The sequence below is a fragment of the Electrophorus electricus genome, chromosome 7 (genome assembly GCF_041902795.1).
Source record: "Electrophorus electricus isolate QZ-2024a chromosome 7, ASM4190279v1, whole genome shotgun sequence".
NCBI classification, from domain to species: domain Eukaryota; kingdom Metazoa; phylum Chordata; class Actinopteri; order Gymnotiformes; family Gymnotidae; genus Electrophorus; species Electrophorus electricus.
In genome coordinates this window covers 22,489,829-22,516,434 of record NC_137503.1, presented here as the reverse complement: position 1 = coordinate 22,516,434, position 26,606 = coordinate 22,489,829, and the positions used below count along the sequence as shown (strand labels likewise).

General features: G+C 41.7%; 1 protein-coding gene across 3 annotated transcripts; it reads right to left on the bottom strand.

Annotated features, from left to right (window-relative positions):
* Positions 1 to 329: 329 nt before the first annotated feature.
* hmbox1b (homeobox containing 1 b) lies at positions 330 to 21,827 on the bottom strand. 3 transcript variants are annotated; one of them, XM_027000819.3, is made up of 10 exons: positions 21,639 to 21,827; positions 17,171 to 17,758; positions 11,279 to 11,364; positions 10,853 to 10,963; positions 9,984 to 10,137; positions 9,560 to 9,642; positions 4,885 to 4,980; positions 3,243 to 3,352; positions 2,691 to 2,774; positions 330 to 2,415 (listed from the first exon to the last, which is right to left on the bottom strand). In XM_027000819.3, exons 2-10 carry the CDS (start codon positions 17,755 to 17,757, stop codon positions 2,272 to 2,274), a joined length of 1,455 nt encoding a protein of 484 aa, XP_026856620.2. In that variant the 5' UTR covers position 17,758; positions 21,639 to 21,827; the 3' UTR covers positions 330 to 2,271. The 3 variants fall into 3 exon arrangements, with proteins under 3 accessions (XP_026856620.2, XP_026856621.2, XP_026856622.2); XM_027000820.3 differs by having other exon boundaries at positions 3,243 to 3,337; XM_027000821.3 differs by having other exon boundaries at positions 3,243 to 3,334.
* Positions 21,828 to 26,606: the final 4,779 nt, after the last annotated feature.

Sequence of the window (26,606 nt, the reverse complement as noted above, 5' to 3'; positions counted from 1 at the left end):
AAGTACATTATTTTAAGTTCATTATTAGTGAATTCTTTATTTTACATCATTATTGAATTGATGATAGAAACTAATGGAGGGAGATGCTTATGGACAGATGATTTTGAACCCTGAAGTCTGGAATACAAAGCACCCCCATTTTAAAATCATTAAAACCTCACTGACCAGCACAGCCTGCAACACGGGCAAAGTTTCCCAAGAATACTAGTGTTTTACAGCTTAGAACAAAGTGTTCTATACCATATGGCTTATAAAGCCCAAATTATAGTTTGGCACAGGGTTTGTGGGTGGGTGTGTAAGTTGCACACGCAAAAACAACAAGAAAAACATGGTATTTTATTATAATGCAGAAAAACGATGCAAAAGTCCCACAGCCGGAGAAAATTATTCCTTCTCACAGTCTTTGCAGTCAGTGAACACACACACTTTTTATATATATATATATATATATATATATATATATATATATAAAAAGTGTGTGTGTTGTCTAGAATCATCTTTTTACACAGAACATTTAAAAACCCTCCTTGCGTAACATAGTGTTTTCACATTTTGGCCACCGACTGTATATAAGCAGCCTTTTGATAACGGTCTTCCTCAGCAGGGGGTGCTTTGTTTTCTGAAAATATATTTGAATTTGACTCACACAAGGAGACTGCTCGTAAAAGAATTCAAAAAAAATGATACAGAAAACGAAAAAACTTGATTAGTTAATCCTGCATTTCATAAATATTTATCATTGTACATTGTGAGGGAGAGAAGGGGCACATAAAATCATACTGAATAAAGGTTCATCTTTTAGAATCCTTTTTTTTTCTGTCGAGTAAAATAGCTACATATTGGAAACTTTACCAAGCTTATGTTAAAGGATAGCAGGTGTTCAGACCTCCTGAAGCTCTCACAGCAGAACAGACACACATTAGCCTGCCTTTTAGACTGCAAAAACTGCAATGTCACTACCTCATCTCACAAATCAAAGAGCATCACAGAAATGATGACACACTGGCCGGATTATTACATCTTGGAGGAATGCTCGGACGCCCTACACTAACGTCACATTCTTAGTCTACTGTCGCGATTGCACAAGAACAATGTTTAGGCCATGACTGAGATTTAGCTTATTACGCACAAATCTCTGCACATGAACATGCCATTTAATAAAGAAAATAAATACAAAAACAACAAAGCTATAGGATTACTCCAATTCACTTTGGCTATAGCTGAACATTAAAGAAATAAAAGGACGAATACCGTTAACTGTATGTATAGAAATCTCTTCTTTCTGCTGACCTGAATGAGAACAGGCCCTCAGTTTGTAGTCCAAGGGACTCAACTGGTGCAGGACCATTTCCATCCTTTGGCATATATGAAACCACGTATTATTTCATTTTTAAAATCCTTTGTAGTTTTACTGTGACATGATTCCCACTGCAAACCAAAGTACAGAATAATTGGATTGCTATTAGGAACAGGTAATTAAACCATTGCTAAAAACACAAAAAAGGACCAACCCCCCCCCCCCATCAAATAACAAAACATTTAAAAAAAAGTAAAAATCAAGCAACTTAAAAAAATTTTTTAAAAGGGAATGAAAGTGTTCAAGCGCCTAAATACACAGAGCTGTCAGTCAATACAAGGGTTCAGCGCACATACACGCACACACGCACGCAGCGGCACGGAGCTGCTCTTTGTGAAGAGCTGCACACACCAACAACAGGCTGCAGCCTCTCCCTGTGCTACTGCCCAGGAAACCCCTGCCTATCGGCAGGATACACCGACCAAAATGCCCGGACCAGGGCCACATTTCTTCGAGGAAGCACATACTGCGAGAAGCACAACAAGCTCCTGGGTTGGAAGAAGGAATGGCTTGGGGTCAGGTGGGCTGGCCTGGGGGTTGGGGATAAGGGGAGGGCCCGAAGTAGTGGCCAGCCCCCTCCCTGTGGAAGATTCTAGAAAATGGAGGACTTTGTTTTTTTGTTTTAGATGCAACATGAGCCCTGGCAGTAGGGCAGGCGTGTGTCAGGGACCTGTGTGTCAAAGGTTGGCCATTTTAAGATACAACAGGAGCAAGAGCTTCTAACAGCTAGAGACAAAGCATCATTTTGGTCACTGGGATAGTAGACCTCCACTCTAAACAAAGCAGCTCCCATCTACGTCTGTTTGGCATGAGTGCAAACAGATGCACGTGCTCGCGCGCGCGCACACACACACACACACACACACACACGCTGACAAACACGCTCACTGCCGCTTCCCATCCAGCAGGCCTCCTCAGTCATCATCCAGCGCTTCTGTCTTGATGTCACTGGACACGCCCCCAGGGCGGGACAGGGCCAGGATGCTGTGATTGACAGCTGCCATCTCCACAGCCAGGGAGATAGGGTCCTGGTGGTCTGCGTGGTTGGTGCTGTCGTCCTAGAAAGGAAGGTAACAGGTAACAGGTATTTGGGTGAGTGCTGGTTGCTTCAGCAAATCGGCACTGTGGTCCTGCAGGATGAGTGACTATTATACCTCTGCTGCTCTGCTCACTCTAGACATCAGCTTCCAGCTCCAGATCACCTCTTACACCAATTAGGACCAATATGCATATGCATGGTGTTGGCAAGCATTTCAAATCACATTTGAAAAGCATTACGGCCACTGCAGAAGGCTTTACAGATAGTGTAGCTATAGCTTTTAATGCTTTTTACCTGTGTTGGTGATGTCGGTTCAAGCCTGTAGAAACCGAAGGGTCTGGTCAAGGGCCTCTTCTCAAAGTAGGGTAGATCACAGCCCTGTGGGCACAGAGAGAATAAATTAAACCATCCTCCATCGTTAATGAGGAATGAAAAACAAACACAAACCAACCAACCAGCCAACCCCCACACATTTTTGCATTTGTAACACTTCTATGACTTTATGCCTTATACACAGCCACACCACTTCATTAGGATCACATCAAAAGGTTCTACAGGACTGTTAAACAGGGTAAAGATTCATTGATGAGGGGCGCATCCCAACAGATGTTCTAGTATACGTAGTAGGTAGGAAGTTAGGCATTTCTAATATAGAGGACAGTGTACATTTGCAAAATCACTTTTTTTCACAAAGCAAAATGTGCTGTATGTATGTGAAAAACTTATCAAGATTTATATTCCATAGTCTCCAATATAATATAGTTATAGGAAATTGTCACCAGTAGTCATATCTGAAACCGACCCCAGAGGGCCACCTCCATCGCCACACTGCTGCCAGCGTCTCACCTGCTCGGTGTAGTCGTTGGCATCGATGTCGTCACTGTTGGAGTGACCCCCAGGGCTCTGCACGTCGATGCCATGGCTCTCCAGGATTGTGGCTTCTTGGAAAAAAGACCCTGCCGTGACACATCTGAAGCTACTTAAAAACCACTAGCAGACTGAGACACACAGCCAAATATGCATCCATTCATCCATCATCATCATCACACCTGCCCCTGGCTGAACTCAATGTTTGGATGAAAGCTGCTTGATGTTTCCTGAGGGCATCTTAAATTCCCAGGGAATATACTCAAATATATTCTTTAAAAAAATGTTCATAGGATGTTAAACTAGAGAGCGTTGAACATTCAGCAAAGCCTCAATAAATTTGTTTTTTTTAAAAAACCCAAAACAAACAAACAAACAAAAAAAACAATTAAATAAATAAATTTGACAAAACACAGCTCAGTAACCAACCCACTGGACTCATGCATCCCAGCTGGAAACAGTCTGGGTGTGGTTGTACTATTCCAACAAGTAAGCTTGACTGACAGCTCGTTGTCACAGATGCTGACAAGAGCACAATATAATGATTCAGATAGAGACAATTGGAAGCATACAACCAGTTGTATATAAACCTACCGATGAGAATTTTGCAAACATTCCCAAGTTCAGGGACTATTTAAACCTCATTCATGGGTGTGCATATTTCTTATCAGGATGTATATGAAACTGCAGGCTGGGACACAAAAGCTTTGTGGACAGTGAAAAACAGCAGGAACTTTACTGAACTTTTAATAACTAATTGTGGATTCTCGTGTAGTTCCTGCCATTAAAGCTTAATCTAAATGTCTTAACTCATGATTCTACAAGATTGCCAAGGGTACGTCTTATGAAAACTTTACCCAAAACTAGGACCAACCATTTTACATCAGAAGGAGAACAACTCAGGTGAAATGAATGTGTCATTTGCTAAACTTGGAAATGGAATTCTTAGGAGAAACACTGTATATTGTGCACCCAGAAGAGCAGGATTAACCTAATTAATCTTTTACCTACTTTGTGTTTTACATTACATGTTAAATGGCACCATTTTCGAAACGAAATCGCAATTTCTTTGTCTGCTAAGCATGACGATCATTGAACCGTAAACCTAATTAGAAAGAACATTTAGGCTCCCTAGGGCTTTAAGGGCCAATCAGAAGCTAGATGGGTATCAACAAAACACCCCCCTCCCACCCTTTTTTCCCCCCAAAAGGCGGCCCCTTCACAAGCATATACTGCACAAACTAAACAGTTTGCATATGGTGTAGTTCTAGCAAATACGCCCTTTTGCTATGTCTCGTAACATATTTCAGAACTTAAAAGGTCATTTTCATGACTTTGCCCCTTGCCCACTATTCGTTGTGGAGGAGTTCCACCAATTGGAAGAAACACAATGAACATTTTATAAAAAGACTGCCCGATTTTCAATGTGATGTTTATCATATTTAACAAGCAACCACAATCTGACTATCCCCACATCATTTCACAAGCTAGGGAAAAAAAAAAGAAAGAAAAAAAAAAAGAAAGAAAAAAAAAAAAAAAAAAAAAAAAAAAAAGGTAAAGCAGGTCTGAAGGCCAATCAATCAGGGATTGCACTATGAAACAAACACATAAAACACTTTACCGATATTGGCCCTCCTCTTGATCTCTTTGCGCCGGTTAGCAAACCAGTTGTAAACCTTCAGGGATGTGACCCTCTCCAGATCTGACAGCTTCTTCCCTGAGGAAAACCACAAGGAACAGTCCACTGTTGGCTTGGTATATCTTACAGAGCCACAAGCGTAGTGAAGATCAGTTCATAATTTATGGTTTGTCAGGGTGGGCCTTCTCTCCCCCCGGGCCACGAACAGGACCCAGAACCCCGCTGGCGCCTTAATGTTGAGCAACATAGTCATAAACAGCCTATCTTATCACGATGGCCTGGCTTTCTTACCCTTTTACTTTTACTTGGGTGTAATTAAACTCCAGATTGAAAGGCGAGAAGCTCTTGCCAACCTGGTTATTCTTAAAGGAACTGTGACCATACATTACATCAGACTCAATCCCTTACCAGGACAACCAACTTTACTTGTCCCACAAAAATATGTTCACAGATATACATGTTTCTCTTTCCCACAGAATCACAATGTAACAACGTGCCATTTAACCTACTATGATGTCAAATGAAATCAGACAGTAATGTGTGGCTATTTTAATATAATCTGTAATCTCATTTGTTCCCATTACTTGATAAGCATCTGTTTCATTATTTTGTTCATTACTTATTCCTTATTGATCTGTATTATTCGCCTAGATCACTTCATTTGTATGTTGCTTATTTAAAATGTTAAATCACTCCTAGTCGTGTTTACTAGAAATCCTATATGAACCATTTAGACAATATATTAAGGTTAGTAGTTTGTAACTTCTAGAAATTAAATCGATTATCTAATTGTTCTATCCATCCCAGGGTTCGTCACAGTTGGCGAGTCATCCAGCAGGAGGGACACGCCCACTCCTGGTATGATCCCTAGCACACACCCACACCACTCTCAATCCCCTGCCTACTGATTATTTTCACCTGTTCCTTATTTTCTGTTTCACCTATTTAAACCCACAGGCCCCAGATGATAGCGCCGCACATTAGCCTACCATAGAGGGAGAGACCACCTGCTCCTGCGCTATCACTAAAGAAGAGGATCATTTTTGTTTTGTTTCGTCAGTACTTCCATTGGTGATTTCCCTATGAATAATAAAGAGCACTTCCTCACTACCCTGCCTCTTGGTTAATCTGTGCCGCCACCTGGAAACGAGGCGAGTAGCCCTGACTGGGCTCACTTGCTTGCTGCACAGTACTTCCTACCCGGGGCCTCTCCAGTCGACGTCTATAGAGACATCTGATGCTGACGAAGAGCTCACCATTCCCCTCGAGTATAGTGACCTGGCGCTGGTGTTTAGTCCCACGAGCGCCACAGAGCTTCCTCCTCACCGTGATTGGGACTGTGCAATTTCTCTTAAGGAGGGTGCTGTTCCTCCCAGATGTAGGGTTTATCCACTATCGCAGGAGGAAGAATGAACAATGGGACAGTATATCAAGGAGGCATTGCAGCAAGTCTATATTGGTCCCTCCATCTCACCGGCCTCTGCGAGTGTATTTTTTGTAAAAAAAAACAAAAAAGCAAAACCAAAAAGGATGTCCTGTGTAAACTACAGAGAGCTCAATGAACTGTTGGTGCAATATCCATACCCTCTATGCTTAGTTCCAGCCGTGCTTGAACAGTTAAATGAGAGCCAGTTTTTTTTTTTTTACCAAGTTAGACCTACGCAGGGCTTAGAACTTATAACCTGATAAGGATTAGGGAAGGTGACGAATGGGAAAACAGCCTTCAGTACATGCTCTGGGCATTATGAGTACCTAGTTCTGCTGTACGGTCTAGCTATGGCTCCATCTATCTTTCAAGCCTACATAAATGAGGTCCTACATGAGTTTCTGGGTAGATTTGTTGTCGCTTACATCAACGATATCTTGATCTATTCGTCCTCCTGGGACCAACATGTGCGGGACATTCGAGCTGACCTCCGTGTCCTATTGCAGAACCCCCTCTACTGTAAGATGGAGAAATGCGAGTTCCACCACAGGGAGGTGAGTTTTCTAGGTTACATCATACGCGAGGGTAGTGTGCATATGCAACCTTGCAAAGCGGAGGCGGTAATGGGATGGCCAAGACCGCAGACACGCAGGAAACTGCGTTTCCTTGGCTTCACGAACTTCTATCATAGGTTTATTAGGTCTTTCAGTATGCTGGCCAGACTCCTCACTGACCTGCTCCAAGTAACAGCCAAGAAGTTGAGATGGAACTCTGAGGCAGAGAGAGCCTTTGAGGAGTTAAAAAAACGCCTTCTCTATCGCTCCAGTTCTGCAGCGATCGGATCCCGAGAAGCCTTTTGTGGTTGAGGTGGATGCATCGGACGTGGGAGTAGGTGCTGTACTGTCCCGCCTTTCCCTTGTGATGGGACAACTTAAGCCCATCGCCTACTTTTCGAAAAAGCTGAGCCCTGCTGAGAGGAACTACGGGGTGGGTGATAAGGAATTGCTGGCGATGAAACTAGCACTCGAAAAGTGGAGACATTGGCTGGAGGAAGGAGGACATCCCTTTAAGGTCTTCACCGACCTTAAGAATTTGGAGTACCTATAGTCCACTAAGAGGTTAAACTCTAGGCAAGCCCGTTGGTCGCTCTTCTCTAGGTTAAATTTCCGTGTCACCTATAGACCAGGGAAAAAGAACGCAAGAGCGGATGCACTTTCCTAGCAACACCACGCGGAGGCCCATTCGACCACCCAGGAGCCAGTTCTCTCTCCCTCCTGCTTTTTGGCAACGCTTAAAATGGGACCTGGATAGAGAGATCGAGGCAGCCAACCCAAATCCACACTGCCCACCTAATCGTCTCTGTGCCACCCAAGGACCGCAGAGCCTTATCACATGGGCACACACCTCGTTAGGAATGGGCCATCCAGGGTGTACACGCACAGCTCAATTGTTAAGTGCTTGCCATGAACAAAAAGATCGTGAGGTATGTGGCGTCATGCGCGGATTGTGCCCACGGCAAAACACCATGCACACCACCTGCAGGTAAGCTGCTCCCCCTACCTACTCCTCTGCGTCCTTGGTCTCACATCGCTACAGACTTCGTAACGGAGCTACCTGTCTCAGGAGAAAATCGCAATATTAGTAACCGGTTTTTGAAAATAGTGAGGTTCATACCGCCAAAAGGTTTACCTACTGTCTTAGAGACGGCTGATCAGCTCTTTTGTCATGTTTTTTTTTGGCAATTTGGTTTGCCGGAAGACATTGTCTCCGACAGGGGTACTCAGTTTGCATCCCGGATCTGGAGAGAACTGCTCGGCAAGATGAACATGGTCAGTCTGACGTCTAGATACCACCCCCAGGCTAACGGTCAGGTTGAGAGGGTAAATCAAGAGCTGGGCAAATTCTTACACCTATATACCCAACAGCACCCTGAAACCTGGAGTGCATACCTCCCCTGGGTAGAATATGCCCAGAACTCACTGCGCCATGCAGGGACTGGACTAACTCCCTTTGAGCGTGTCACAGAGGTATAAACTGCTAGTGAATGTATGATTTTCTTTAATTGACACATGGTGAATCCTATATATTCCTCTGTCCTAAAGAAATTCTTTCCCCCCCAATCGCAAAAACAAAGGCTATTTTAATATGAATGAAGCAAGCTGCCATTAACAAATTCAAACTCCTGCTCCAGAAAGATCGGCCCACTAAGGCCTATGGCTCCTGGTCTTCTCACCGTGCCCAGCCTGCTTTGCTTGTGTACTGCCATCCGGAACACTTTCAAGGAAAAGCATGCTCTCTCTAAGAGCCACCAGATGATTTCATTCCTACAGTTGGATGAAAGACTGACCCTCTCCTAGTATGACAACCTGGCAGCCCAGAGTTAGATGGACATTCTCTCTGTGCTATTCGGACAACTCCAATAGAACACACGCTTCTATCCCTGTGCCCCCCCTCAGATGGATCTACAGCGAGTCGTAAGAACTGGCATTTCCCCTTTTACATTACCAGTCGGTATCAATAGCAGCTTTATTGTTTATAAAGCAAATCAGATCAGTTAACTCCTTTCTCTCATCTATGATACAGTTCCCCCTTCTACTGTTTCACCACGGCTTTCTTGTTCCCTGAGCCTCCTTTCATACTTCAGTTATGCTTGCATCACAAATTTTGCCTGATGAGTTTCCTTTGCTGGTCTTGTTTGGTTGATAAGTAGATTACGCAGTTGGTCATCTCCAGAGGTTGCTGAATACAATTTCTTCTTCCTTTTTGTTTCTTCGCTTTCCTTTGTTAGCCCAATTAGCTACCTTAATTCATCAGGACTTCTGTGTTAAATTTCACTTGGTTGCAGTGTTAGGATTGTTATTATAGTGAACTCAGTACTCCTGGTCATTAGTAAAATTTTAGTCAGTGATTGTTATGCATGTTTTCCAATTAATTTGATCAACTGTAACTGACAATTTATTAAAAGTGTTAAAACTACTACACATGCAAAAAATCAAGTGTATGTAAACCTCTCAATCCTCTACAGCAGTGCTTCACAAGCCCTTCAATGTCCACACTTTTGCTCCAACCCAGCTGCCAGCACACATGAACCAAGTCATTAAAGGAATATTCCAGTTCTAAACCTCAAAGTTATGTTTGGTTTTAGTGTGCAGCATATTTTAAAATGATTTTACAGCGTTCCTTTGACAAATATTTGTTCTAGTTACTGATGCTTGCCCAGCATTTACATACCAGGTTTCTGTATGACAGCGTTGCAGGCGTTGGCAATCTCCTCTCTTTTGGCTTCGTCGGGGTATTGGTTATCGTTGAAGTAACTGTGGAGAGGAAATGGGCAGACGGATGGCTTCAGTTCTACACCTGAAATAATTCAAGATGATCAGATAACAGCCTGTAATCAGAGAGGGGGTTCTCGCTTTCATGTTAATCTTAGTTCCAGTCATGTTTATTTGAATACCTTAGACCTCCATTTTCACTCTGGTGAAAAAATATCACAAGCATGGCTTTGGACCCAACCATTAACATTAAACACTACACAGCTAAGCTTGGGGGTTATTTTCACCCTACTGCATATATCCACTCATGTCCATGTTAAAAATCCTCAATTTTTCCCTCCACAATCCCACTTTCTTAGATTACCTCCGCCCCAAATACTTACCTCTCCATCACGGCAAGACACTCCTTCCTCCAGGTGAAGCGGCTTCCCCTGCGCAGTCGGAAGCTGCCGGGGGCGGTGCTTATTGGAGGCGGAGTCTGTCTCCACTCAATCTCTTCCAGCGCCATAGGAGCGGGGCGCATGTTTAAAGTAGCACCTGAGGACATAGAATCAGAGCGAAGTATTATTATTATTAATCAACAGAAATCTTAATTAACTGCTTGACACAATCCATAATTTGGCATCTATTTAAAGGTTCACCTAGATTATAATGGCTGTTAAAGATTACACTTTAATCTTGACACCTTTTCACCCTAAAATAAACCCTAAAATACTGGGTAGGTGTTTGGGGTATTAAGATGTTAAGTACTAAAGTAGCCTGAATTAAACTGAATTAAATTGAGATGTTAAGCAGAAATGTATTTAGTAAAATGCCTAATAACTGAGTAATCATTTGAAGTAACAAGGTAATAAGTACATACACTACACTTAAACTACACTGTAATGTCTGTTTTGGCAATTATACACTTCTTTCAATAGTTTTATTTTTATTTTAATTATTATTTCATGGAAGCACCATAATATAATATTTATTTTCAAATAAAAGGTTACAAAGAATCAAATAACTGCTAGGGCTTTTGGTTTTGGATTAGAACTGGGACCCCTTGCGGCAGATCTCATCCATACGCCGAAGCAGCAGCTCTTTCCCCAGGGGGCCTTTTTTAAACAAGGCTAATATGTCACACAGCAGGCCTCCAAACCAGCAAGGGGAGCTGCTAATCCCTAAAGCAGACTGTGCCATAGCTCTGCTTCAGAGGGAAGGCACTGCTCCCCACGCACTCACACAAATGTGGCCCTGTGTTCGTTTCTACCTGGGGTGGTCTTCTCCAGCTGGTACCAGCGGTAGAAGGCTCTCTTCTTCTGCTCACTCAGGTCTGAGCCCTGCTGTAGGAGCCAGTGGGAAATTCTGCTCTGGCTGATCCCTGACAGACCCGAGATGGAGATAAAGAATGGCCAAAAAACAGAGAGATGGACAGAGATAATAGCTCAATAATTAAGATAATAATTAGAACAATAGTCAGACAATTATTTGAGTAATACTACAATGTTCTACAATGTCACATTTGTCCTTCTTGTTGGTAAATGGAGACAGGCAGGGTCAGCTAAACCAGTCAGCTATTCAAAGCTAAAAGTGAAAGTGAGCCACTGAGGACTAGAGGCCAGAAGGTTGTCAGACAGGCCACGGTCGGATTCTGTGCGAGGAGAGGGCGGCACGGGTGAACGCCACGCCCACTGACCTGTGACCTGAGCCACCACTGCCTGAGAGATGCGTCGGTTAGCCAAAAAGGCCTTGATCTCCTCCTTCACCATACTGCTGTCCCGCCTAAACAAAACACACACCAAACAGCCAGAGAGGGAGGCATTACATTTATGGCATTTAGCTGATGCTTTTTTATGGCATTTAGCTGATAATTATGACTGAGTAGAACTTGAGCAATTGAGGGTTAAAGGTCTTGCTCAGGGACCCAACAGTGGCAACTTGGCAGTGGTGGGGCTTGAACCAGCAACCTTCCAATTACAAGTCAAGTACCTTAACCACTGAGCTACCACTGCCAAAAACTGTTAGTATATCCTGATGAAAAAGAAGAAAGAAAGAAAAAAAAAAAAGTTCTCTTAATGCCATTTGCAAGAACCCACCATGGCCAAATGAAAAACAAGCAATCAGAGCCAGGAGGAGTGTCTGAAAGAGTGTCAATCACTGTTCGTGCACGCACATGCTCTCGCCCGGTCAAGCTCAATCAGTGAGCAGCTTCAAGAGCTTTGCAAAAGTAAGGGTGGCTAAACAACCAACATCAGTGAAAATACTGCACATGCTTCCTCTGCCAAGCAAGCTAAAGTCTTATATAAAACAAGGATGAACATCAGAGAGGCTTTCAGATGAGGAAGGAGCTACAGGATCTGAAAAAAAGATTCAAAACTGATGCATAATTAGCCACATTTTTGCCCCTGCTTTGAAAAAAAAAAAAAAAAAATACTACAAAGCTAAGATGGTAATGATTCCAGTAACACTAGCGTATTTCTCAATTTACTCTGATGTTGCAGGAAAGCTAACCTTAGCTTGTTTCAGATGTTAAGGCTACAGGATAGCATTGTTTTATTTGGAAGTTGCTTAGTGTGTGTGCGCATGTGCCATCACATCTTAATGTTGTCATAAGTGGTTTACTGTTTAATTAGCACTTATTTACCATATTAATTCATGACAGTTTTTGCTATCAAACTAAAGAAGCAGTGAAATATGCACATGCTAGTTCTTTTACTGAACAGTTTTTGCTGTAATTAGTTGCTGTAAGATTAGTTTTCAGGTCTATAAAACGTATTTCTGCTTGCTGGCCAGCACAACATGCATAGCAGCCTACTCTGGAGGGCGGGGCTTTGGAAGCGGGGCTGGAGCACACAGGAGAGGGAGGGGGAGGGGCCTGGAAGCTGTACTTATCTAAATTTTCCACTCTTCTAAATTTTACTGACTGCAGCTCTAAATCTCACAAGTCTGAAACCCTCAGATTTTCTAGGCATCTCACGGGCTACAATTCAAAAGCACATCAAAGCTGAAGTGCTGATTCAGCCTGTTGGAGGAAAGCCTTCATGACTGCACACCCTGGATTCCTGCACCACACAACACCGTCCTGGGTAAAAATCTAGGCACTCCAACCTAGCAACTGCATGGTCTGGTTATCAAAAAGGAAGAGGCGTTCTCCTTCAATGCAGCATTCCCTCTCCAACTCACACTGCCAGGACATTTTGAGGAACTTCCAAAATCCCCCAAAACATGCCATTAAACCGATCATGCTAAATGTTGTCGCTGAGTGATGAGAGGGACAGGCATGAGCAATAAATCATAAAAATAAAACTAGCGGTCACATGTAGAGTGGCTAAACTGGGAACTAATAACATGGACTGCCTCCCATCAGAGTTACACATGACCAAGTTTACGTGATTCACCATCATAAAGTTTATTATGGCCTTATCCCAGGCTTTGAAGAAAGGCCGTTTCTCTCTTCCCCAAAATTCATAAGACTCCGTACAGCCGTGGGAACTCCAGGCACTGTGGAAGCTTTAGGAATTTTCAAAATCTTTCAAAATTACTGAAATAATTACAAATAATTACATTCCATTCTATTACTCAGTGCACATTGTGCAGACTGTAATATCCCACACTGTAACAGAACCAAAAACCAACTGCTGGTTCATTTTACAAACATCAAATGTCTGCCTGTAGAGCATCCAATGCATTCAGTCTGAACTGGATCCGTTCACAGCGCTCCTGGTTAGGACTGAAACAATTCCATTAGAAACTTGAGTAACTCGATTACTAAAAATCATCCATGAAAATTCTTGAAGTTGAAGCTTCTCTTAATCCCTATAATTAGATCCGTAATATTCCTATGCCCCATCTTGCCTTGCACGAAATATGTGCAAAACATCCATCAAGATGACAACAGACTCAGTAGGGGAATACTAGGCTCGCTAACAACAAAAATACTAAGATACTACCATAGAAAGGTGGGAGGACAATATGAAGAAGCCAAAAGTGACTTTTTGAAGTTTTTTTTTTTTTTAATCATTAGCAAGCAACAGAAATGCTACAAATAAGCTCCCAGAACCCAGTAAGGTCTTGAAGAACGATTGGGCGTGTCTTAGTTAAGACAATAAACTAATATGTTTACTTAATAGAAGACAACGAGCCAAGCCAAGAGTCCATATGGTCCATGCCATCATGCTTGGGTTGGCACTGCAGTGTCAGGAGAGGTTCTCACAGCAGAGTGATCGTGCACGACTCAGGAGGTCATGCAGTCATGCCACTGCTATTTTACAAAAAATTAGCTTGTAAAGTGCCGGATTCAGCCCTCTGGGGGCCCATAAGAAGTCAAAATCTTGGAAGGGGGGTATCTGGTAATCCAGCTCTGTAGGCAAAGTACTTAGTTCGATAACTAGGTGAGATTTCTGAACTGAGTGAGCGATTTCTCATCATGCTTAATGACATTGCATTTTACATCTATGCAGTAGGCACTACAGTAGATGGAATGGAGCAAGTTACGTTACATACAAACATATTTCAAACGAATCAATTAATTGAATTAATTAAAAATATATACTGTTAGGGAATCACCTTTTGTACACTGGGAAAGTAATAAACTGCTCTGGGTTCTGAGAAAAGCTTTCACACAAATGTTGAGGCCCACTGAGTGCACTGTAAAGGCTAGGGAAAGTAGCAAATGGCAGATTACTGAGTTTTACCTGGTTTATATTTTTTGTGTGTGTAAACCAAACTATTTTCTCTTTGCCATTCATATCAACAATCACTTAACATTGCTAACCCAACTTCGTCAAAATAACGACATCATTCACAAGCACATATTCCACACAAATGTTAAAAAAAAGAACATGGAAAATAAAAAGGTTACGTGAAAAGAATCATGGAAACTTTTTTTTTTTTAATAATTTGAAATTCATTTATTTACTCATTTGTTTTTGCATTCCATAAAATGTTTTATATAAAACCCCAGAATCTCAGATGGTACTTAAATACACTAAATTAGGTTGTTTTGATAGATACTTTAAGCAATAAAGATTTTGAACTTTCTAATATAGAAACCAACCTTAAGTTCATTATAAGAGGGTTGTCATATTCTTTTTTGTATATTTACTATTGCTCGTTAATAAAGCAAAACAATTTGTTGCCTGACTTACTCGATGAATCGATGGAGTAATCGATAAGATACTCTATTACTAAAATAAATTATGGCTTCAGCCATACTCCTGATAGAGGAGGATGTACTGGCAACACCAAGGTATAGGTTTGGTTCCCAAGGAGCACACGTACTGTCATACTGATAAATATGTGCGAGTCGCACTGGATAAGTGTGTCTGCCAAGGACTGCAAATCCAAAAGCATGAGGCACACAATTTAAAACTACACTGGTAGGAAAGAGGCTCTTGCTCACTCCTTCTGTTAAGATGCTGGCCTAGCTGATATATAACTAGCTACAGGAAAACTTACACTTTACTCATTAACTTGCCCTTGGAGTAAGACACCATAGCCAGACATGCTCCAGGAATTTTCAAAATCTTTCAAAAATACAGAAATAATTACAAATTAATTCATTACATTCCAGTGCATTACTCAGTGTACATTGTGCAGGCGGTAATATCCCACAATGTAGCAGAACCAAAAACCAACTGCTGGTTCATTTTACAAACAAACAAATGTTCATCTCTGGAGTATCCACTGCATTCAGTCTGAACTGGATCAGTTCACAGCACTCCTGGTTAGGGCTGAAACAATTCCAAGAGAAACTTGAGTAACTCGATTACTAAAAATCAACCATGCAAATTCTTGTCGATGAAGCTTCTCTTAATCCATATAATTAAATACACAATATTCCTACGCCCCATCCTGCCTTGCACGAAATATCTGCAAAACATCTATCCAGCCAAAAACACATTCAGTAGGTGAATAATAGGCTCATCAACAACAAAAATACAAAAAACAAATGTTAAAGCGAGGTGATGCTGTATTACTACCATAGAAAAGTGGGAGGAATAGTATGAAGAAGCCAAAAGTGGACTTTTTGAAGCATTTAAAAAATAAATAAATACAATTTAAAAAAAAAATCAAAATCAATAGCAAGCGACAGAGATGCTACGAATAAGCTCCCAGAACTCAGTCTTCAGTAGGGTCTAGAAGAACAATCGGGCGGGTCCTAGTTAATCGATAAAATACTCGATTACTAAAACAACCTATGACTGCAGCCGTACTCCTGATAGAGTCGCACTGGATAGGAGTGTCTGCCAAGGACTGCAAATCAGAAAGCATGACGCACACATTATTTAAACTACACTGGTAGGAAAGAGGCTCGCTCATTCTGTTAAGATGCTGGCCTTCCTGATATAAAACTAGTTACAGGAAAATGTACACTTTACTCATTAACTTAACCTTAGAGTAAGACACCATACCCAGACATGTAGTTGAACCAGGAGTTCCTCTCGTTAGCCACAGGCACTGTACTAAACGAGCCCATTATCAGGACAACTCCGGTGTGTTATATAACCCCTCTCGCCCTAATCCCCACTCCCACAGGACACACTTACAAATAATAACTTGGATATGCTAGCCGGCATTCTAGGAACAGCAGTGATGTTCTGAGCAATCTCCCGCCTGTCTGTAGGAGAAAGAGCTGGGATTAGGATGGGGAAGAAGGTCTAGCTTTTGTTCTCAAAGAGGTCACGCATTTTTGCTAAGGGCTGCTGCGTGCCACGTGCGCCAGCAAGCTGGACAGTATTACACGAGGGTCTGATCGCAGTGAAAAGCACGCAATGGCAGGGAACATTTCCGTAGGTCTTCTTTCGCCAGTTCCAGCTCTGAAGCTGGTTTTATTGGGAGTACTGAAAAGAATGGGGTGTTTAAACCACAAGTTGCCTGCAACAGCAAGCAAACCTCTGAGAGAGGGAGTAAAAACCAAGATCCAATCAATGTTGGTATGAAGATAGCATAAAAAGCTATACAACAGCATACATAACACATGAGGGCATTAAAATTAGACTTGGACCAAGCCTTTCTGGGCTTCACACTGCACAATCAATATCCCTGCCCTGAAATTGGTTTAAGGAAGGCAGGGTGCATTTTGGGAAGAGAGGAATGGAGAGTTCTCTCAGAGCTCACTGGATTATTCTGTTTTAGCGTTGTGGTTTTGCATCGGCTCTCAGCTATTATGCACACGCCTCTGTTCTGTAAATCAGGGGAAAACTGTCGCAGTGCAGGAAAACGGCTGGAGGAGAGACGGACAGACAGACAGATGGACAGACAGGGCTGATTCAAAGGGCCTCGATATCTTAACTGCATTTTTTTCCCCTGCAGATGCTGTTTTTCTACTGCAATTACAAGCCTGGAAAAATGCTGTAAAAAGCAGTAAGGAAAACATACAGGACAAAAGATTTTTTTGGTCCTCTTCTAGGACACTTTTCCATGCGATTTAATGGTAAACGTGACAGGAAAGAATGCAAGGTGTTCACTGCTTATAAAGGCACTGCAGAAAGATGAGTAGGGTCAGAGCTGCAGATCTTCTGGATAACTAGCTGTATACTAACTGCACACTGTAGCTGCACAAATAGCAACTAAAACAGCGACTGACCTCATCAGTTCCTCCACCTTGTCATCAATGTCCATCTCCTCCTCAGGCCCGTCGAATGCATACGGCCTCACTGGCGCCGCATTGTTAACTGGGTAACGAGGCGGAGACAACTTCCCGTTGGGCGTCGACGGCAAGTTGTCTCGCCCATTCTGCACCATGGCAACCAGGGAGACTGGCGAGGGTAGCACAGCAGGTGGGGACGTAGCGTAGCTGTTGCTAGGCGACGGCGAGAGGCCAGAGCGGAACTGTGTCTGGGTGGAGGTTGAGGTGGTGGAGGAGGACGTCGCCACTGCTGCGGAGTTGCCGGCGCCACCATTGGGGGCCAGCGCAGAGCTGGAGGTGGTGTTGTTGTTGTTGCTGTTGTGGGAGGAGTCGGAAGCAGAGGGCGCAGGAACGCAGGTGGGGACACAGGCTGGCCCACCTCCGCCGCTGCGCCGGCCAAACTTGTCCCCGTGCTCGCGGTCCAGCCGCTCAAGGGTGTCCAGCGCATGGACGATCTCGGGCCGCGTCATGCCCGTCCGCCGCAGCCTCTGGAGCAGGTCGATCTGCTCGATGGTAAAACGTGGCTCATCTGTGTAGTGGGACATCCTGCCAAGAGCAAACGGCAGAAAACGACGACTGGGATTACCATTTAAATTAGACAGAAGGTCAGAAGTATACCACATCGAAAATAACCAGGAAATAAGACATATTAAAATATTTGCCCTATAAATCATAATGACAGTGCAATAATACTCCTCCACTGAGCTTTCTCCATAGAAAATGTGCTGCCCAGTGCACTTTCTGTGCTGATATGGCAAAAGCGTACCATATATTTAATAAACACCTCTGAATTTCAGAGTGTGAAAGCAAAAATGATTTCCTTCCCTAGCGCTATCAGCACCCTCTTCAGTACTCTTCAGACAAAAAGTCCAACCCAAGTCCTAAGGCCCCCCCATCCAGTCCATGGTTTTATGTCCTACCTCCTAACATATGAGGAATAGGTAACGAGTGATTCATCACCTCTGGATACCTCACCTAAGTGCAATTGGCTGTCTAGGCTAAGAAACAGATTTGAGATGCTGAGCCCTTTTGAGGTCTGAGAAAAAAGAGAAAGAAATGAAAGGTCAAATCCGTTAAGGCAAATGAAACTTTGCTTCAAAATGGCCAATGATTTTCTGTAAGCACCAAGCAAAATGACTGAAATTGCAGCACAACCCTTGTGCAACTAAGCCATTCTGACAATAAGACGAATTCTTTTTTATCTGACCTAATTCCCTTCTCCTGTACCCACTCTTCCTTCATTAACACAGCTCACCCAGAGTTATCACTTCCACTGTTGCCATGGAAACCCTCCGGCCCCCACTATGTCATTTGCTCAGAGGGAACATAAGCTTTCTATACCATGAGTGGCTGGCATCAATCGACCCACTCCAAAGATGCACAAAGAGGAGACATTATGGATGTTTCTGTAACACTTTGGGGTTACTTTACAGTTCGTATGAGACTTGCCATACGTCAACAAAATTAGTCTGCTACAGACCAGTTAAGCCACCAAATTGCTTGCATTACCCAGACCAATTCACGCGAGTCACCGACAATCCTGGTCAGCCAATAGTCACTCTTGCTTTGAATTCCCAGCTGAAGGTGACCAAACTTTACCAACAGTCTAAGGATCAAACAGCTCTCCCATCAGACCTTGGTACTCAGCCTATGATGGCAAACTAGCCAGTTACACTTCCACCAATTCCATGTTAGCAGGGTCGGTGGAGGGCAGCAGCTGAACACCAGGTGCCACCAGGTGAACAAGCAGGGTGCCAAACCAATAAGTGACAGAGTATAATGGAAGACCAGCCCTGTCTCAGATGTCTGTTTGCTCAATTGTGAGAGTCACCATCCCTTTTTCCATCAACCCACAGCTGGTCTGTTTACACTGGTTAAGTGTTAACCTGCAATACTGTAACAAAACATATGCTGACCAAAAAAAAAGAAGAAGAAGAAGTCAGACCTAGTTTTTAAATTATGTTAAAAGCCACAATATTGACTAGTTTACAGGCCGAGCATAACTAGCTTTATGCAATACACGTTAAACAGTACATATAATAAATAAAACTGAAATATGCAGATTGCCCCACCACTTGAAAATGAACGATTCCTAAAAATAAACTGCATCAAGAGACAAGTTCAGGAATAAAGGCAGAGTGGGCATACTAAAGAGATGTCAAAGACAGAAAAGGAGACAGAGAAAGACACACACACAGAGAGAGAGAGAGAGAGAGAGAGAGAGAGAGAGAGAGAGAGAGAGAGAGAGAGAGAGAAATATACAGCTCATAAAGTAGCACTTCTGTTCCACTACAATCATCCGTAGTGCAGACTCTGTCCCACAGCCCAAGTCCTGTAGTCTCTCTGCCCTCCCACTTGGCTGATGAGGCAGATGGCCAAACCCTCAGAGTGGCTCTGGATTCCCGCCGTGAGTCCTGCCACACTTTCCTTGGCCCAGAACCAAACGGATGCCAGCACAGGGGACAGTCCACACGGGCGCAGCCCAGAGGGGGCAGCAGTGCAGAGACCACATGAAAAGAGCAGTGTGCACCACTGCTGCAAAGCACTGCAACACACACTCATTACCAACCTCCCACCCCACCCCACAACTTCAATATCTGCTAACAAACAATATCACTGATGCCTATTGACTTGGGGGGGGGGGGATTTATTTATATTAAATCATACATAGAAGGGCTTGGCTTTCAGATGACACTTTCAACACATCCACCCATTTTTATTAATTTACTAACAACACACAGACCCATCATCATGACAAATTCAGACTTTTCCTTTATTCTTCCCAAAACCAAAACAGAACATAGTCAAGTAGGTAAACAGATCAAAGTCATGTTGATAATAGGTCTGAGCCACTTCCGCAACACAAAGAGTTAATTTAAGGAAGATTTCTGTTAAACACTGGTCTACATGGCAGAGATGGAGGCAGTAGGCATTTGCGTCATAGCTCAAAAATAGCGCTGCAGGTTGGAGAACAATTTGCGCTGTTCAGTGGTTATAACTCGTACGTTAACTAGGCCTAACTTTAAAAATAGTTTCCATGTTAATGCCCAGTTGCGTGTAGGGCTTGTGTAGACTTGAACCTAGGGTTAACGGCTGGGTAAAGGTAATTTTAGGGTTATGAATAGGGTTACAATATTATGATGATATTATCAGGGGCAAATCCCAATGCCTCACGTTTTCAGTAGGTTTCCCTAAACCATACTGTTTAGTGTTGATCAATCATTCTTTATCAGATAAAACCCATTATCCCGACTCTAGGAGTAAGGACTTCGATATTTACACTAGAGTTAAACATTTATTCATATAAATATAACAATGCTAAACACATATGAGATATAGTCATATGGGCTTATGTGACTTCTAGAGTTTATAACGGTTTCACTCGAACCCAGTCGTGATGGCCAGTCTACATCGTGGAGAATATGAAGCATTCGCTATTATTCCAGTCATATGATGGCGACATAACCGCTATTATTCAAGTCATATGATGGCGACATAACCGCATCTCCACCTCGGTCTCTACAGTGCAGGTGAACGCCCATATTCCGTCCAAAAATAACTACACTTTCAGCATCTAATTATCTGGCTATCGAAGACGGACGTCGTTCACTTCCATTTGAACCAATTAATACATTAAAGTAAAAGTGTGTCAGATGTGGTTATTTGACGTCCTTTACAAAAGTAAGCAATCGTAATTAAATACTACGACCAGCTAAGTAAATGCTTTTTTGGTCGGATTTTTGACAATGTCCTGACCTCTGCAAATCGCAAGGCTGTTGATGTCTACTTACACCAAAACTCCTTGAGACTGCATAAATTAATCTAACATATAAGGCCTCCTAAAACGACTAAAATACATGCATTGATTGACTAAGACCGCTAGCTATCTTGACAATATTATACACCAAGGTGTATACACCCGCATCACAGTTTTCAGCAACCAAATCGACTAGCATGCTTGCTAACTGTGGCTTCTTCAGCAGCAGCGAACGGACTAAGTAACAACGTATTTGAACTGTAGTTAGCTAGCTAGCTAGCTAGCATATAACTTAACAAGCCAACTTCGCTATTTGGCCACTTCGCTCCACAAAAACAAACAAACAACAAAAAAAAAACTAAATGACTTCGACCTTTTGTCGTCATCGTCCCAACACATGCACTTACCGCCACATCTTGTTAGTGTTTTATGTACTTTAGGTAGCCAGCTAGCTAACTATCAAGATATCCAGTATGGTGGATGTTTGCACCAAGAGAAACAGCTAGCTAGCAGAGATATATCTTGCTATCTAGCTAGCTAGCTAAGTGGCTAACATTAGTTGATTCGCGAACTCGCTGGTAAAATACACAAGATCACTAAACCTGATAGTTAGCTAGCTAGCTGCTACTAGCAAGTTAATCCCATCAGAAATAATACATACATACTTACGTTTGCTTATGTATACTGCAAATGTCCCAACCACCAGAACATTTACTCACTCTACCAACTGCAAGCGCCAGACAGCTCTAATTTATTTTTACATTGAATATCCACCATTTATCTTATGCGGACCTGTCCGGCCCTTTTCATTGGTTTCAATCAGAGGCGGACTGTCTTGCCTTTGTCTGACTGACACCAGCAATGTTGACATCAACACCTGGAAGTTGAGCAGCAGGGAACATGGGAAATGTAGTCTAATTAATGTGACAGCCTGTCAATGCGCATATTCCACTTAGAAGAATCTGAAGGGGATTCCACAGATGCGTTTGAAAGTAAAAGAAAATTCATATCCGTTTTCTTTGTTTTCTCTTTTATTTAGATTCACGTACTCTACCTTAAGGTATAATCATCCATCCCACATTTTATTGAAAGCTTTTGTTCGTAACGAGCGTTAGTAGCGTTACTCAGAAACAGAATCTTTTATTCGCCAAGTACGAAATGTACAAAGAATCTGTGCAGGTGTCAACATAAAAAAGTATACTAGAATAGATAAACTTTATATAAACTCGTTGTAATATATATATGTATATATATATATATATATATATATATATATATATATATATATATATATATATATATATATATATATATATATATATATATATATATATATATATATATATCCGACCTGTATATACATAACTATATATATCTATATATATGCTATATAAACTATATATAAAAATAAAAGACAAATATTCAAACAATAGCAAGTAAAAGTATGTGTAGTGTGAGATAAGTACAGTATTTGAACTTCAAATTACTGGAATTACAAATTACAAGTATTTGAACTTCATATGCACTGCATATGAAGGATTCATATGGATTGAATGCACTCCAGGATGCATTTCTGGAGAGATTGGGAACGCTTGTCATGTGTTTCCCTCTTACGCAGAACACCACTGCATCCGGAAAGTGAAACAAAAGGATGGGGGGGGGGGGCGGACTGCGGGTTTGTTATAAAACAAATGCGTACATAATATTTGCCTGCGCGCCCTTGAGATTATAGCATACAACATCCTGTAGATGGTGCTGCATATTCGCTACTCAATTCAGATCTCAGACATAATGTATAATGAGAAGCATAATCTATAATGAGAAGTTGCAAATTTGTGCCATCTAGTGGACAAACCGGTTAGATTTCGTTCCATCGTTTCATTGTTTCACTGAGTGACATACACAGGGAAATTGAAAACGAATAACTAGCATGCAAACATACAAACATGCACATAATTATCACTGTGATCTCGAGCGTTTAATTCTTTAACTCTCACTCTCAAGCCATTCCAAACATGCCTGACTAAATCTTTATCAGCCGACCTACTGACTAAACAATGTTCGTCATCTGAATAATCACATTGCTTATGGCTGTTCACTATAGCTGTGCATGAATCATGGTGCTTTGTTCGCGCTACCACTTTTGAATATGGGCTTTGTATTGCAAAATACATTAATCTAAACATATTCTCAAGTATAAAGTCATAGTTATAATGGAATGCAGGAATTTTATGAATGTCTGCACCCACTCCCAAGCTATGATACACAATAGTGCGATACACAGTAGTGTGATACACAGTGGTGCTTCGTTGCCATCAACAGACTGCATTGTACAGTTTTATCTTACAAACTCTGTTACTTTCAAGTTTGGAAAAAAAAAACGATCAAGATATAATGGTAAATAAACCTTTAAAAAGTAAAATATACAAAAGTTACATATCTTTGGTATCAACCAGTGATTTTAGAAATGTGATTGTCTTAAATTAAAATTAAAGGAAAGTTAGAAAACTTTTAAGAAAAGAGTGTCACCAAGGAGAGTAATAAAAACTAAAAATCATGATATTGGTAGACAAAATAATGACAATGGCATTAGGTAATGTGATACAAAAGGTAGGTAATGTAACACATAATTCCATAAGCACTGCTATATGAGAGTGTAGTATAGTATAGTAAGTGGAGTATTTGTTTATCACTGCATAATCACACATGTGTCATTTGATTGGTTTGATACCATGTAGAAAACAGTAAAAATAAACCAATAGTAGGTGTGTCCAAACTTGGGCATGCCATTGAAAAATGCTACAGTAACCCTTTTGGGTCAGGGTGCCAGTCGCTCTGTAAAGTCGCAAGATCATCACATTTTCTCCTCCAAGTTTGTTAGATTGTGTCACTTACTGAGGAACAATCCTTTCACCTATTTGACAGCAAAAACTCTGCATGAACTGAAGATTTCAGTTTGTTATCTGCCTATAACAGCCTTTTCAGTTCTTCAGTAGTCCACTGGCTACATGGCCTAGCAAGTCTCTTTTTCTTATTTTGCCATATGAGCAAAAACTGTTACTGTTACTTGACCAGTTTGAAGTCTTTACAGTGCAAACTGAGACTTGTTTACTTCGATCAGTGGTACACTGTGCTTGTTGTTCAATGAGTCATGCAAGCAGTTCACTCTCGGAAATGTGTTTTCTGATTCTGTAATGGTCTGTCAGTCTTCCACCTATCAAGGTTTTCCCCAGTGCCTTCTGATGGTGTAGGAAATTGTACTCACTGACAAACATTTTTTTGAAAAAGTTTTTTGAAATTTCTCTAAAGAAAAGATCCATAATTTTAAGGGTTATAATGGGTTACACTTTAGGGTTAAGGGTTAGAATGATCTCTGAGGAATGTTTCCAGTAACTTGTTTAACCTACTCTATAAAGAGTTAAGACAGCTCAGAAGGCAAATGGAAGCGCAACCCAGTACTAGCAAGGTGTACCTAATAAAGTGGCCATAGTGAATGTGTGTGTGTGTGTGTGTGTGTGTGTGTGTGTGTGTTTGTTTGTGAGTGTATGTGTGTGAAAATTATTTTAAAACTAAGCTGTTAAATTTTATGATTTATGAATGATATTTCATTACAATTTTTAATATACCTCTAAACCTGTTTCATGAATTTAACATTGTAGGTTTTAAGATAAGCTCTGAATCCCATAAACCCAGAGGACCTGCCAGTGGATCCATAATCCCATTCCTTCCTGTTAACATTGCCTCAGAGCCAATAACTAAATAATAAGGCTGGAGTTTGAAAGGTTAGGGAGATCTGATTTTGCTGTGGTACATCATTCTTTCTGTCAGTGATCTATGTGAGGAAAGACACTGACACTATGGCTTCCAGACACTCACTTCAACATGGACACACCCTACTGTGCTTATGTGTGATGTTAATCCAATTGACACCTTTATAGAGGTCCACTGTAATCTGAATTATGTTTCCTGTCTTAAGAGTTAATGGAAGAAAAGAACAGGTGTCACATTAGATTTATGTTCCTTATAAAGAGAACAGTATTCCAGCTTTGAATATAACCCATGCATGTTGTCAATGGTGTCATGCACATACAGCCAGACTGTGATTTCATGATTCCCATTCATCTCATATTAAACAGGAATCCCAGGTGAGCATATCGCCATTTCAGGTTGGAACCTAGAATAACACAAGGCCAAAACTAGATCTGAGCATGTGAGAATTTGGGCAGATTTCCCTCTCTTATCTGGTTTCATCTCACTGCACACAACACACTGCATTATTCTATCACACCTCTTAATATAGACTTTGTTACTATGCGCCATTGTGCTGCATAGAACCTTTCTCTGTATGCTGCTGCAAATACTGTCACTCTATTAATGCAATAAGATTCTGTCATCAGTGTGACTGCAGCATCTCAGTTCAACGACAGTGATGACGTGTTGGTGTTGATGTGCACTTAATCCCTCCACAAACCTAACACTGCTAACACAAATTTTTCCAATGTTTTTGAACAGCAGGCAAATGTATTAACAGAGGCCCCATGGTGAGGCTGGTTTCCTTTAGGTTTTGTGTCTTGCTTAATTAGGAGCCATAGAGGTTTGTAAATGGCGACCATACACTTAAAGAAATACATGTAGTACCATGTTTAGCTGATAATTTCAGTAAATGTTAAATGCTTGTGGATTCCTTGCCATGGTTATGCATAATTACTTTTTTTGTAATATAATTTTATACCAAAACAACACAGATAACACAGGTCACAGTTTTAACTAAGTAACTTAGGCCACATAAAAAAACCAAATGCATCTGGACATTGCACCTGCACAATAGTATTAGGCTCACCTATCCGCCCCACAAGCACACCATTCAGTCTCATCACTACTGTCCTGTTTATGTTACTACTATCCTTGCCATAAGTCTGGTATGGATGGATGGATGGATGGATGGATGGATGGATGGATGGATGGATGGATGGATGGATGGATGGATGGATAGATAGATAGATAGATAGATAGATAGATAGATAGATAGATAGATAGATAGATAGATAGATAGATAGATAGATAGATAGGAAACAGATACACGGTTTGTGATTTACAGGCTTTGCAGCAGTGTGGGGACCATGGTTGGTGTGGGGACCACAGTCAGTGTGGGGACCATGGTTGGTGTGGGGACCACAGTCAGTGTGGGGACCATGGTTGGTGTGGGGACCATGGTTGGTGTGGGGACCAGGGTCAATGTGGGGACCATACTCTGGATTTCTGAGTGTGAAGTGTTTTCCTGAAGAATGAGACGCTGTTCTGAGAAACCACAGGCTTGCAGGCTCCTGATGTCATTGCCTGAGTCATTACTGCTTGGAAAACGATCATTTGATTGTGACTGACTGGGAGGAATATCTCTGCGCAAGACAGCGTCAGCCTGTTATTACAGCAACTAGGATTGCAGAATGTCAAATGTAGAATCAATAATGCACTTTTTAGGCAGACAAAAGACACATTCACATATACTCTCCTTTCCATAATTAAGCCATGTGAGAGCCATAGGATAATTGGACCATAGCCTTCGATTGTAGTCAGTTATGGGATTTCACTGACAATAGTGTCATTATATTGGATACTCTAGTCTTATCTACATACTGA